Source organism: Cryptomeria japonica, chromosome 2 (genome assembly GCF_030272615.1).
Source record: "Cryptomeria japonica chromosome 2, Sugi_1.0, whole genome shotgun sequence".
Lineage (NCBI taxonomy): Eukaryota > Viridiplantae > Streptophyta > Pinopsida > Cupressales > Cupressaceae > Cryptomeria > Cryptomeria japonica.
The window spans coordinates 85,298,824-85,314,550 of NC_081406.1; the positions used below are offsets into that span (position 1 = coordinate 85,298,824).

General features: G+C 35.8%; 1 protein-coding gene across 2 annotated transcripts; it reads right to left on the minus strand.

Moving 5' to 3' along the window:
• Positions 1-10,621: 10,621 nt before the first annotated feature.
• LOC131078828 (tetraketide alpha-pyrone reductase 2) lies at positions 10,622-13,333 on the minus strand. 2 transcript variants are annotated; one of them, XM_058016611.1, is made up of 6 exons: positions 13,086-13,333; positions 12,714-12,886; positions 12,434-12,622; positions 12,046-12,208; positions 11,294-11,486; positions 10,622-11,092 (listed from the first exon to the last, which is right to left on the minus strand). In XM_058016611.1, the coding sequence occupies exons 1-6, from the start codon at positions 13,201-13,203 to the stop codon at positions 10,951-10,953; spliced, it is 978 nt and encodes a 325-aa protein (XP_057872594.1). In that variant the 5' UTR covers positions 13,204-13,333; the 3' UTR covers positions 10,622-10,950. The 2 variants fall into 2 exon arrangements, with proteins under 2 accessions (XP_057872594.1, XP_057872595.1); XM_058016612.1 differs by having other exon boundaries at positions 12,434-12,619; positions 13,086-13,294.
• Between the last annotated feature and the right edge of the window lie 2,394 nt (positions 13,334-15,727).

The window sequence follows — 15,727 nt, forward strand, 5'->3', positions numbered from 1 at the left end:
TGGTGTCCTAAAGGGTCATATGGTGTTCTATGACCCCTTAAGACATAATTTGGCATCATTATAGGTCCTATGGTGTGCTAAGGGATCATATAGTGTCCTATGATCCCTTAGGATACCATATGACCCCTTAGATGTTGTTAGGGGTCGTATTGTGTTCTAAGGGTCATATGGTGTCCTATGACCCATTAGGACACCATATAGTGTCGTTATGTGTCTTATGGTGTCGTATGATCCCTAGGACACCTTATGACCACTTAGGACACCATATGGTGTTATTAGGGGTCATATGGTGTCCTAAGGGGTCATATAGTCTCCTATGACCCCTTAGGACACTATTTGACCCCTTAAGACTCCATATGGTGTCGTTATGGGTCGTATGGTGTTCGAAGAGGTCATATATTATTTTATGACACCTTAGGACACCATTTGGTGTCATTATGGGTCGTATGGTGTGCTAAGGGGTCATATGATGTCTTATGACCCCTTAGGACTCTATATGACCTCTTACGCGTCGTTATGGGCCATATGGTCTCTTTTGACCCCTTAGGACACATGCATGGATCCCTAGGATACCATATGACCCCTAAGAATACCATATGACATGAAAAAACACAAAATGGTGTCCTCCAAGTTCAGGTTCTCCTACGAGCCCTTAGGACACCATTTGACCCCTTAGGACTCCATATGGTTTCGTTATGGGTTGTATGGTGTCCTAAGAGGTCATATAGTGTTCTATAAACCCTTAGGACACCATTTGGTGTCATTATGGGTCGTATGGTGTGCTAAGGGGTCATATGGTGTCCTATGACCCCTTAGGACTCCATATGACTTCTTATGTGTCATTATGGGTCATATGGTGTCCTAAGGAGTCATATGGTGTCCTATGACCCCTTAGGACACATGCATGGATCCCTAGGATACCATAGGACCCCTAAGAATACCATTTGACCCTAGAGATGGAGAGAGGGGGAGGAGAGGGAGGGAATGGGAGAGAGATACACCTAAGAGAGGAGGAGAGTGTGAGAGAGAGATAGAGACTGAGAGGGAGAGACAAGAGATAAAAATGAGAGAGAGAGAGAGAGAGAGAGAGAGAGAGAGAGAGAGAGAGAGAGAGAGAGAGAGAGGATGGAAGGATATTACAAGAGACTAGAGAGAGAGAGAGAGAGAGAGGAAGGATGGAAGGATATTACAAGAGACTAGAGAGAGAGAGGTGTGAAGAGAGGGAGAGAGGGAGAGAGTGAGAAAGAGAGGTAATGAGAAAGGGAGAGAGGGAGGGGGATGGGAGAGGGAGAGAATGAGAGAGAGATACACCTGAGAGAAGGAGAGAGTGAGATAGAGAGAAAGAGGATGAGAGGGAGACACTTCAGAGATAAAGAATGGGAGAGAGAGAGAGAGACTTAAGTGAAAAATACAAAGGGAGGGGGGAGGTAGGGAGAGAGTGGGAAAGAGATACACTCGACAAAGGAGGAGAGTGAGATAGAGAGATAGAGGCAGAGAGGGAAAGAGACTTAAGAGAGAAACAATGGGGGAGAGAGAGAGAGAGAGAGAGAGAGAGAGAGAGAGAGAGAGAGAGAGAGAGAGAGAGAGAGAGAGAGAGAGAGAGAGAGAGAGAGAGAGAGAGAGAGGGAAAGAAATACTTGACAAAGGAAGAGAAAGGGAGGGGGAGGGAGAGGGAGAGAATGAGAGAGAGAGACACTTAAGAGAGGAGGAGAGATTGAGAGATAAAGATATTTGAGAGAGGGAGAGAAAGAGAAGGATAGATGAAAGAGAGAAAGAGGGTGAGGGAGATGAGAAAGAGAGGGAGAGATACCCGAGAGAGGGAAGAAAGTAGAGAGGGAGATGCATAAGAGACAAAAAGGTAGGGGTTAAGGAAGAGAGAGGTGGAATGTAGGGAAGAGACGAGAGAGATAATGTTGATATGAGCATGTTGATTACTGAAATTTGACTAAGTTTGAAATTTATAAGAATACTCAAAAAACTAGAATCTACATTATAGCTCTTAGAGATCTGGAATCACTCTCAAACATCCTGACGGTATATACATAAAATATAACTTAAAGTATAAGAAAGATAAATGTTATATTTTATGTATATATCCTACCAAAAAACCTAATGCAATGCTAAATGAATTGCATTTTATTGATAGACAAACTCGTACGTGGTTTACAAACTAAAACCGCGTACGGGGTTTTTAGTTTCTAAACCACGTATGCGGTTTTAGTTTTTAAACCGCGTACTTGGTTTAGCTTTGGTTAGGCTCGGCAAAATGAGCCTAAATGCGTATGGGGTTCTTTAAATTTGAAATACCATGTGCGCGTTTTGTTGTTTTTCATGTTTTTTTTTGGATGTGTCCACTTTTCTGACCACCATCTTTCTGCACTTACCCCAATATTCAATCAAGCATTCAGTTCTTGTTATTGTCTTCAATATTCTCATTTGTTGTGCAATTTCTCCTTTGTATGTAACAGGTATTCTTGCAGATGATTAGCTGGGCTTGTGGGAATTCAACAATCATGAATTGTAACAAATAAAACTTGTTTTGGAGGCCCTAAAGGAATCATGCAAGAGTAGTACTATTATCAAACTTGCACCAAAGAGCCTAAGATAATCATGTTAGATAACACCTGTAGGTGGTAATTTTAATAGTTTTGCCAACTTGAATGAAATAATAGAGCATCTCACCCCTTTTAAAAGGAATTTGGGTTCCAAGATAGAAAGATAACCCCAGGGTCCTTGATGGCTAGGTCTTGGCATGTACGATAGCTTAATTGACCATTATGTTTTTCTAGTAGCCCACAATGGAACATACCTAATATATTGGTGGGATACCTACTATCAAACAACCCTAGTACTAATTTGGATATGCTTATATGCTATAAATAATCTTGTTAATCAAATATTCAATGGAAGTGATGTTGGTTCTTACACTAACTAGAGGTTATAAAAAAGTTTGAAAGAAAGGGTTGAAAGAGAAAATGGTTTAAAGAGATCCCTATTTTTGAGTTTCTATTGCAATATGTGAATGTATAGGTAGATAAATCCAACATTTACTATTTCTTGAGTAACCAAATAAATAGAAGTATCTTAAGAAAAGTGATATCTTCAAATGAAATTAATAGCATAAAGATTAATTAAATACCCAATACTAGCATAGTTTGATAAGAATATAATAATGAAGTGAAAATTTTAGACTAACTAAGTAAGATAACTTATAGTCGATAGATTGCAAGTGGTATAAATAATAGATTCATCAAATGCTTGTTGTATTTACATATTCACAATGAAAATTAAGATAACTGGTCAGGAATCATGAAGTAAACATAATTTTTTTTACAAGTTCCACCAGTATGAGTTGATTTTCTAGAATAGTTTGGAATGTGATGTCAAGCCCTTAGCTTCAAGAAGAACATCCAACAATATTTAGACAAAAATATCATCCAACCCTTACAAAGATAAAGACATTACTTTAATGGAGAAAGATAACATCCTCATAAGAATTTGATGGCTCAAATCAATTGTCATCATGAATGGTGTAGATTTGGAAAACATCAACAATGGTAAACTAATCTTACAAGGCAACATATAGGGGAGGAGTACCAATATTAGTCATAGTTCCAATAGATGCACACTTATTGTCATAGTGACCCCCCAATAGCTTTCATAGTGAAAACACCATTAATAACTTTGTTTTGTACTAATAGCAGATCATTTTTTGTAAGTTTTTGTTCATAATTGGCCCATTTGTGCACCACTATTGGAACATTTGTGCAAAACTATTGGGACATTTGTCCACATGTACTGGCAATTTTGAGTAGACGGTTACTGGAACATCTTTAGTTAGGTATCTGGCAACACTTTGAAACATGTACTTTTTGACCTTTGTGCGCATAACTAATTCCACAACATGCATCGTTGCTACCCAGAAGCCAGATCAATAGCTATAAGTAGTTGAGTTGCATACGAAGACAATGAAAAAAAAATTCAAAATCTGATATACCGTTTAGGATCTGTGGGTGCCCGAAGTTAGCTATGACGGCTACTGGTGCTCTTCCCCTGGGGAATAGAGTAATATTGCAAAATTTGTGCGTTCAAGTCCCTAGAGAAATGTGAAAATCCTTCTAGTAGTTGAGACCCTCCATCATATTAGTGGTAGCATGAGTTTCCTCTTCATTCTAGCATGAATAATATGAAATATATATTTTAGGGCATGAAAAATGACATTTTTAGATTAAAAAAACTCATTTTGGTTGTTGGAGGGGTTAAATCTAGGAATAAATACATTTTTGCATTCCTCAAAATAACTCTTCCATCTACCCTAGTAATGTTGCATTCGTGTAAGATAAAATCATCTTTTTCCACTCAACGTCCTACAAATTTGAAATAAATCCATTAGTTCCAATTTATAATTGATAAATTGGGGGCTTATATACATTTAAAACCATTTGTGGGGATGTAAGGGTGATCTAAACACTTTAAAGCCTTTTTTAACATTTCAAAGGCTCAAGGAACTTGCTAAACTCTAACATTTTCTTCTATTTCACTTTGTTAGGGGTTTGGCAATTTGGCTAACTCTCAAACCTTGTCAACATTTTAGGGAGTTAAGTAACTTTGTAACTCATTGATATGCATTCTAATTTGCCTTGTTTCTTAGGGGGTGGTCAATATTTTTTAGGTTAGACAAAATTGAGAACTTCCAACATTCTTTTCTCAACCCACAAAGATGTTAGAGAACATGAAAACTTGGAAAAACAACCTTTAGAAGGATGACTAAACTTGCACTCCTAAAAGAGGTATAGGAACAATACATATGGGAATGGGGATCATGAGTATTTCATAACTATTGGCCAACATAGGAAAATAAAGGTGTCTTTGCATCTTTAGTTCCAAAAGTATATATAAGGGAAAGCATTGAGAGTTTTGGATTGGGGATACTCCATAGCTCTTACCTCAAGGTATTGTATAAGGGTAAGTCCAAACTTGCAAACTTGAAATGTAATATAGTGCCAAATGTTAGGGTTTGGACATCAAGATTAATTTATAATGCATCCCAAAATTATCATGTCAAAGGTATTCTTGCATCTCCAATTCAAAAAATCATATCAATAAAGAGGATAAAAAATTAGGGATTGAGGATAGCACAGGGTTCAAAAAATAACAATAGACCTAAAATTCTAACTCCAAAAGATATAAAATAGCTAAGTGACAAGAGGTATAGGTTAGGGAAAGTTTATGTTGAGATGAGAAACTTTGAAACCCAAAAACTTGATATTGGCCAAGATTTATTCTTTTGACAATGCTTATAGAAAAAGCCTAGAGGTTGGGAAGTTTAGATATGACAATGGATAACCTATTGTTACATCATGGTTAGAATCCTACAAGGAGTTTTATTTTATATAAATTTCACTAAGTAAGCGTTTCTTCACTTTAAATCTTTCTCAACTCTTGTGGGGATACTACGGATGTATGAATGTCAATCATAAGGCAAAAGTTCTACCTCCAAACCAAAATTCTACAAACATCATGCATTTAAAGTTAAGGCCTCCTTTGCAAGGATTTAATGTTGGGATTAAGGTGTCTCAACTTTGAGTCCTCACATTTATAATTAATTTAATTAATTATTTTGATGCATATTGACATCGTAATTTTAGGAGGTTGGAATCAAAAGTTTCTACATACACCTCTATATGCAAACTGTGTCAAGTACGATCTTCACAATAGGTTTGCATATGGAGCTTGATTGCAATTTATGAGTTGGATTATTTTTCCATTGGCATGAGTTTAGTGATGTTGTTATTACCTTAGAAAGATAGATGTTTGGATGGTTTAACATTTTTTGTGGTTTCTTTTTGTCACAGTTTTTTTCAGTTGGATGTGAGCAATCACTTGTGATTGTTTTGACGGGTTTTTTGAACATTCATGTTTGATCTTGTTCTTGGAGAATTTTTGTACTTTAGGTTTGTGTTCTAGTAATAGGTTTGAAGTTATATTGGTGCTTCTGTAAATCCCATGAGCATAGTGAAGTTGTGGCAGTATTATGTGGTTGCATTTGACTCTTGATAGGTCTTTGACAAGTGGGATAATGTTCGGATTAAGGTGTCTCAACCTTTGAGTCCTCACATTGATAATTAATTTAATTAATTATTTTGATGTATATTGATTTATCCTACTTTTAGGAGGTTGAAATAAAAATTTTACTTGTTGATTAAAAAAACCAATTTGACAACTTTCCATGGAGACTTGAGTGTCAAGACTTTTGGTTTCTATTTCAGAACAGAAAAAAGGAATAAAGTAGTTTTTTAATCTATCTTTTATTGGAGGCTAAGTTAAGGAAGGATTTGCTTTCTTTTAAGATTAATACTCAAGAAAGAAGATGATTTTGAAGCCATTGATTAAAGTGCTTTCTTTAGCTTTTTTGCTTTGTTGAAGATAGAGGTTGCTTGCTTTGGCACCTAGTTTGTAAAGCATTATATCCTTGAGTTGTATTTCATTGTAGAAGGATAACAAGGTGATTATTACAGAGCTATTGTTGTATTGTTTGTGTTTCTTCAGAGAAGAGCAAGAAGTAGTCTACATGTTAAGGCTATGAGCCTGTGAGTGTATTGTAACATATATATTGCAGATTAATACATTGGTTTGATACTTTGGAGAGTGGGGTTTTTTACCTGAAAAGGTTTTCCCTATATATATTGGTGTTTCTTCTCTTTTGTCTAATTCTTCTTTCTTTCATGTTTCAAATTATTAATTTACGTGTTGTTATGTTACTGAAATTTATATAGATCTGTAAGATGAATTATCTTTCCTCAAAGGGTTAATGTAATAGGAAATTAACTATAATTGTTTCTGGTTTAAAGGGATAGTTGTTTGTTCATGTATTGTGATAATAAACATCTAATTAAAAGAAAAAAATGATATAGAAGGTTCATATTGTTTCTCAAAGGTCTTTGTGGGATGCCCTTTTCCTTTCATTTAGTAAGGGAAAGGACATTAGAAGTTTATATGGATGAGCAACAAAAACTAAGGTTCTAGATTAAAACGCTACAAAGATAGTCATGCCTTTAACTGTAGGCCTAAAGGAATTTATAGGAAAACCAAGAAGGTCAAGATGTCGCTAATAGTAAATAACCATTTAGACATCCATTTGGGCTCTACAAGACAACTTATAACAAAGGGTTTGACAATTTTTAGCTGGATACAAGAATACTTTGCAAAGAAGGACAATGCAAGTAAATATATAGAGATGCTAAAATATATCTTAATCTAGTTCAAGGGCTCACAAACATGCTAATTGTTTCCCTAATATACTTTTCAATAAAATGGAAGTTGAGAGGTCTAGAAAATAAAATGCATCCACATGCACTTCAAAATTTTACAACACAAAAGCAACAAAGACTTTTATCAATTAAAAGGATGTGGGAGAATTTTTGGGGGATATTTGGAGTTTTTAGACAATGAAATGGATGTCCAACAAAATCACATTCTCCTAAGGATTTTGAATATTTAGTCAATAAAGGAGGGTTTATGAGAAAGGAAAGAAGGAGGTTGAGACATCGAGTCTTGATGTCTGAATGTCTATCATAAGTCTACATTTTTACAAACATGAGGGAATTCAATTTTTTTTAAGGCAAAGGGCCAAACAAACTACAAATAGATAGGACCTAGAACACATGGGATTAATGTTGGAAGTATGTGTTGTTATGGTTGTCATTGATGTCAAACTTGTTGTTCCGAATAGTTGTTGGTCTGGAAAGTTTGTGGTGCACAGATATCTTGTTGTATTGGTGTTGTAGTTATTCTATTGGTTGTTTCAGAAGCATTCGGGTTTAGGAAGTGTTGTTGATGTTGCCTGGTATTGTTAGTTTCTTTGGTTATGTTTTTGGCATCGTGGATATGTTAGTTTTGTGGTCTGGAAATATCTTTGTGTTCTTCGGATATTGTGGTATATTTATTGCCAGGATATTCTGTGTTAATCCTACTTTTTGGTTCGGATATGATTTGTGGAAGGTAATTTGATATGTTATGGGTCTCACCTTAGAGTTTGGAGATTTGGATAAGAGTAATTTGCATTGGAGAATTTGTTTTGGCTCATTAGTTGTCTATATGGACACATTACATGTTGTAATGCTATGGGTTATGTTCCGATGATTGCGGATCAATGAATTGATCTTAGATGGATGTGTTTTGATCCCCTCTTTCTCTTGGAGTGGATCAACATGTGTGTTTTTGGTCTAAAAGGTGTATCTTGTTTCAAGATGACTTGGTTTAGGTTTTGATGATCTATCTTGTATATAAAGAATGTATGTGGTTGAGTTGTGTAGAGAGAGTGAATGTATGAGGCAAAGTGTGCGATGTGAAGATAATCAGTGAAATTCAGTAAAGAGAAGAGAAGAAGAGTTGTGCTCAAATGATATGCAAACTGTTTGAGACTGTGGTAAAAGTATGAGATTTTGTGTTGATAGATGAGACCTGAGTTGTGTGTGTTGATGTTGGTCGCTTGATGTAGGGTTCAAGGATAGCGTCATGATTAGGGGATCCTTCTTTTCAAATCAATTTGTTGTATCTTGCCCTGTTGTAGTTAGCATCAGGTTTGAAAGTCATTTTTGTATCTTGCCTCAAGAGTAGTTAGCCTTGGTTTGCAAGTCCGGAGCAATGAGGTCCTTCATTGTAATTTGATATACATAGTGGATATATTTTGTGGGCAATTGTAGTTTTTCCCTGTTTGGGTTTTCCATGTAGAAAATCTTAGCGTTGATGTGTTGGATTTGTGTTGTTGATTAAAATGTTTATGTGTTGCATTAATTTTGGTTTAGATTGATTCAAACCCCCTCTCAGTCTTGCCTTCAGTTCAACAATTAAGTCATCATTTAACATTGAAGCACATTCTTCATGACAAAGGCAAGGAATAAGAGAAAAAATAAATGGGGCCCACATTTTGCCAAAATCAAAATAAGGTCTATGTGCAAGGCACAATAAGTACCTACACTATTACTTGTGTTAAAGTCCTCAATAGAATAATGATGACTCTCTATGCTCACTATTTAGTAGCTGCTTTCCTATTTTTATTGGGTAATTGATACTTGATGTGTCCTTGTGATTTATTTGCTTTAGTGTGATCTTGTGCTAACTCCTACATTTATTTTATTGGTTGTTACCATGTCTTTTTGTGTATTATTGGTTAAAGACCATAACTCTTGTATGTCACCATTTACTTGCTTGAAATGTTAATGTTCTTGGTTTGTGTGATGCCATAATTTTTATAATTCCTTGTTATTGTATTATGTGTGCGTGCATGATTGCTCAAATGACCATCTCTTAGCTTAAAGGGGTAGGCTTGAAGGTTCACATGGTTGGGTGGTGTTTCTCTAGCATTGGGGCAAGTTTGGTTTATGGATGTGGTTGCAGTGTGTGCAAAATTTATTATTGGTTATGGCATAGTAGACCTTTTGATACCATTTATTGAGAAATGTACAATAAAGACTTTGTTACTCATTGGCTCTATTTTTATTAGAATTATAATTGAACTTATAGTCCATGGTAATTCATACACTTAGAATGAAGGATTTCTTTGTAACTTTTCAATTAATTATTTTATGTTGTGTAGATATTACATTTTGAAATGGAATCTCTTGTTATAATCATATTGATATAATGTGTAGATGTAGTTTACTTTTCTTGCTTTGACAAATATGATATAATGTTGTTCATTTTTAAGTTATGCTTTCCTTCTAAAAATTGTGCGAGTCAGAAGCCATCACATTTCGATGAGATATACATAAGTTTTGAGATGCATATTAGTAGAGTAGCGTTATAGGTTTCTCCTTGATCTTGTCCTACTAGTTTGAGCTCATGAGGAAGCTCAATCCTCTTGTATGGTCATTGTAGTGACTTGCCCCTAAATGCATGAAGTCTTGAACTTGTACCATCTTGCATGATGCATTGGTGATGATGTCTTGTGTGCCATTGTGTTGTCACAATAACTTATGTATATGAAAGTGTGCAATGCAACATGTGAATGTTGTACTTGGAATGCAAAAAATATTGTTTGTTTGGTTTGTTATCCATCAATGTCTTGTGTGAAAGCTTGAAGCATTACATCTTTGTGGAATCTATTAAATTGTTAGAGTCATGTTCTCCTTAGTTGAGTCCCTAGGTGCATCACTTCAAACTTTGAAACAATAATTGAAAGACAACAAACAAACATGTTTTGTTTCTAGGATGATCTATGCTCTAATAAAAATGCCCCTATGATACTTTAAATGTAGATTCTATTTTGGTAACTCCTAAATGTCCTAGCATTCTATGATTATTTCAAAATAAATGAGTGAATATCTTTAATAGAACAACATAGCACATAAATCAACACAAATATGCACTAAGTCAACTCACAATAGCTAGTGGAAGAGAACTAGCAAAATTTAATTTGAATTTGAATTTGAAAAGCTTGAAATTCAAATTAGCAATTGTCTATTGTATACTTGAATCTAATTGAAAGTAATTAATCGAATATAGAAGAATCATACCAATTTTTAAGAATAATTAATGATGAAGCCAAGATATAATGATATCATGAATCCAACTCATGGAAGGATATGTGTGTAGGATTGCTATTATCTAAACGACTTCCTAATCAAAATAGACACAAAACATAGATAAAAGGATATGTACATGCTTTCACCATTACATCTATATATTTTTTAATCGATAAGTTTTGAAGAACTTTTCCACTGACCTTGTGAAGTTTTTGCCGAGTTCATGTTCCTGCAATATGCATACAACTCTTGTACTTCCAACAGATTATCCAATTTGTGTACTTCATGTGTAAGCTATAATTCAAATATTTTGCATACCTTATTCGTCAGTGCTTCAATACACATTAATCAAACTTTTCAATAAGGCAGAAGTATAGAAGTCTTCCTGTAAAATTACAGTTCTTATTGGCATTCAAGGCAGATTCTAGAGTAGCCCCTTCTCTTGGAAATTTCTAATGCAGTCTTCAAACATTTGGTCTATGCTTTTAAAGTTGCCAAATCCAAGGCTTCTGATCTTAGCAGTATTCATTGTATGAGGTAGCGCATTGCCTTGCTCTGTTCCACACCTGTAGTAATCATAATGAAGAAGATTACACAAGTAGCCCAAACCTTAACTTAATTAATCACTATGAAAAAAGTTTTCCTGTTTGCTATTTGGATAGTGCTTTTATGTTGGATAAGTATAAACCATCTTCAAACTCCACTAAAACATTTGAAAGTAAACCTCTACCTGGGTCCAAGTAGACTATAAATATGGATGAACTTACTGGTCTGCAATTGGGTACATGGGATATTTTTCCTTGAGCATCTTCACAATTTCTTCCCAGTGAGCAACATCACCAGAGCATATAATTCTCCCTGATGCTGATGGTGCCTCCATAGCCAGTATATGTGCTGATATTACATCACCAATGTCAACAAAGCCCACCCTGAAATTTGGGTATGTTCTGTTATTTCCCCCTGCAAGCAACCCATTATTAGAGCCATGTCCTTTCATAGTAAGGGAAAAAGGTATCCATACCCAAGTAGACATAAATATGCATGTAAATAATTTACTTGTTTCAGATGTGCAATTTTTTTTTCCTTTTATAAAGGATTATATATCATTCACAATTGTTTTGCTATCTGATACAGGGTCATGAGCCTATGCTGTTATCTTTTTGGCTGAGAGTTAAGCACTGAGGAGTATCCATTCCAACAATGTCGCCCAGGGCATGATTCCAGTCTCATCACTTATATCATAATTCCAAGGATTTGAACCTTGGCAGATTGTGTAATCAATTCCTTATATCATATTCTGAGGATTTCAACCTTCATGGTGTAATCAATACCTTATATTATACTTCCCAGGGTTTGAACCTTGGTGGATGGTATAAACAAGGAGCATACCATCACCCTTGCCAATCATGGTCAACCAATTGAACTACAACCCTTTGATAAATGTACAATTTTAAAAAAATTATTACTTAGTAATTATTTAAATATTCAGAATTCCCAAGTTTTTAACAGTAACCCCAACCTTTTATTATGTTCAGGATAAAGTCGAGAGTGCTGGTAGGTTCAGGTGCAATAAGTGGTCCAACAACAAATGATGGGTTTACCACAACCAAATCGAGCCTCTGCTCCTCTGCATACTTCCACGCCTCTTTCTCAGAAGTAGTTTTTGCATATGCATACCAAAGCTGCAGTAAAAACATACCCTAAATTTAGAATTATGCAGATTATGAAGTATAAGCTTTCATGGATATTTCTATGGAGATCTTTTGGGTCATTTTGCCATCTATGCCAAGATGATTAAGTTTACTCTTATACTCACAGCATGCAGTGCTTATTAATCACTCTCGTACTAGCAACTCAATGCTTCTAAAGGTGAAATCCAAGCTTGAAAGGAGGGTATTTATACTTACATTATACTGTTTGCAGTATTCTGGATTGCTCCAATGGGACTCATCTAAAGGAGAAAGCTCTTGAGTATTGTAGTTATATCTGATAGCTGAGCAGGAGGATGTAAGCACCACCCTCTTTACAGAGGGTGATCTTGAACAAGACTTGAAGACATTGAGAGTGCCATTCACAGCAGGATCAAGGAAGGTCTCCTGCTTGGCAATTCATTTCACAGACAATAAAACTAAACCAATTTATGTCATCAGAACACACACAAAAAAAATCTAGTGGGGAACAACCTACCTTGATGTTGTGATCATTTGGTACTACAACAGGGCAAGCAGTATGAAACACCCCATCCACACCATTTACTGCTTCATCAAAGCTGCCTTCATCTACCAGATCTGCTTTCACTATTTTAAGCCTCTGCTTTGCACCAGGCAGATCCCATAGATACCCTACCTTCTCCACATTATCTAATCACAGGCAAATACATCAGTTATTTTTTTTGAAAAATTTAAAAAATCTTTGTAAATCCTATATAGGATATATTGATAGTTCAGAAGGTTCATAACATTTAGATGATGAATCTCTCAATATCTTCCCCAGACGACATAACATTATCGACCATTAAGACAGCAAGATAAAGAATTTGTCAGGATGTGAATGAAATACCTGGATTGCGAACAGTTGTGCGAACAGAGTAACCCTTGTTGAGCAGAGCACGAATGAGAAAACCAGCAATGAATCCTGTGCCTCCTGTCACACACATCTCCTTACCATTTTCTGTCATTGATCACTCAAAAACTTGAACCCAATAAGCTTCAACTATAACAACTCCACAAGCGTATTTACAACAATTACAGATGTTCAGGCGAACAAATGCATACCATTCTTTTTGGGTGTAGTCCAGCTTACAGTAACAAACCGTCAAATGGTCATCCTATGTGTTGGATAGTCCACCCTTTACAATAAATTAATAAGAGCAGTGCTTCACCTCATCATCCTACGTCGGCCATTAATACAGTCCTAGGCCGGGTGGTCCTCAATAGTTGGCCAACTGACCAGACAGAATTAGATGTTTTCATTTAGGTCACTATCGAGTTGAAATTTACTAGTTTTTAATTGCAAAATAGGATAAAGAAGAGCAATCACTTAGCTGTGAAAGGAGGGAATCTTTAATTTAATAGATTTGGTGCACTAATTTCAAACCAAAACCATTGCTATCTTAAAAGGTTGACTTGTGCTTATATTAAGTAATATTTGATGGGTTATAAACTATAATCATTTTACTATAATAATAAGGAATGTTTACAATATTGAAATTATTAATGTTTTTTTTTTTAAGATCTCATCTCTAATTTCAATGAATTCTTCAAAATTGAAGATAATAGAAGATATCAAAAGTTTTGTAAATGTTACAAGTTTCAAATCAATCTAATTGAATTTTATTAAATTACATTAAATTATAAGCTAAGGGTTTTCAAATCAAAGTAAAGGTGGATCATCTAGAATAAGCATACACAAGAGTTAAATAAAATGAAATCTAGAGTCTATTTCAATCTTTTAATTGCATAATAAAAATGAATTGAATTAATTAATATACTTATTTTATTCTATTTATATATTTGATATCTAGCCTAATTTGATAATTTTGGTTGTTGTGGCTATGTAGTGGGCATGAAAGCCTTGGTATGATTTTCCTGAAAAATTTAATGTATTTGGATTGATGATTATGGACTACTCCCATTAGGGGGAGCAGTCATTGCAACATGTGAAATTGGATGTCTAGACTACACCTTTGACATTGTTGCCAAAGGGGGAGTGAAGTCAGATGTGACATGAATGGAAGCCAGCGAAAGGGGGAGTAAGATCTTTACTCAAGATCAAACAGAGTAGTTGATCAGTACAGCAGAAGCAAAAGTGACTGGTTGCTAAAAGAGAAGTTTGAAGTGTTGCCATCAATGCCAAAGGGGAAGATTGTTGGCATAACTAATGGCGTTGGCACAACCAGTTCATTAGATAGTATTCTCATTGATGACTAACACTTATCGGTGAATAAGGCCAAGCTCATAGGCAAGGAGGTGTGGTAAACCCCAATATGTATTATTGACACACTTAAGCAGTATGTTGGTAGAAGACTAATCGGTTGTAGGATAAACAGAGTAGCTGACCGATCAGTCAAGCACCCGATAGGTGTTGAGATCAGTTTCTTAAAACTGGCAGATGAAATAATGATGTGGTCACAAGAGGTGACTCAGATTGCAGTTTAGTAGTCTTATGCACAACCGAAACACTCTGGACAGACAGGTGATCAGTCTGATTGATGATCAGTGACCAGTGGCAAAAGATGAAGAGTTGCATCGGTGAACCCGTGATACAGATTGAAGAATGCTATCCACCGAGAATCTCGAAGCGGTGACCAATAAGTTGGATGCGATGACCAAAGGTGAGTCAATCATGGTGAGATATCATCAAACAAACAGATAGTGAAGTCTACAACAGCTAACAACCAGTTAAGGTGAGGTTTGTGCGAATTTTCTGATTTGCATTAAAAAGACAGAACATGACCCAGAGGTTGGTGAAATTATGAGTTGCAGAGTTAGAAAATGATGAGTTGCTGGTGAGATTGATGGAGAGCGCACAGAGAGAATGCGGTAAGATTTGGAAAGATTTGAATTTCAAATCTACAAAGTGTTAGGTGTAAACTGATTGAGGAATCGACGAGTATGTGTTGGTGAAATATGGTATAAAGGTTTTTGGCGAAAACCAAAATGATTGATCGTAAAAATATAAAGTGCAATTTTGAGGAGAGGCGATCCAGCGAGGTGAGAAGAGGGCAAAACTGCTAAGTGAATAGCAGAGTGGTGATGAGAGTGTGTAGAGCTCAGATAGTGTAAAGAGCGGAGAAAGAATGTAGAGCAAGTGTGATGCAGAGCACCGATAGAGTGCAGAGCAAGTGTAACCAGTGGTCAAATCGAAGAGCTTCATTTGGATCTGATTAAGCTAAGAGTAGCTATTATAGCAAATCATTCTCTTTGTTGTTTTCTAATAACTACAACAGTAAAATCCCTTAATCGGGTGGACTTTAACAGGTCCCTTTGTAAAATCCCTTGACCAGGTGACATCTTAAATGATGATCCTAAGTCCTTTGACAAGGCTACCTCTATCAGGGTAAAGGTTCTAACAGGCCTTAAAGAAAATCCCTTAACCAGGTGGCACCTAATAGTGTCTTTGTAATCTCCTAACAGGGATGGTTCCTCACCAGGCGTACTCCAAAAGAGTGTAGATTTTGTGAGTTTCTACTCACACCATGG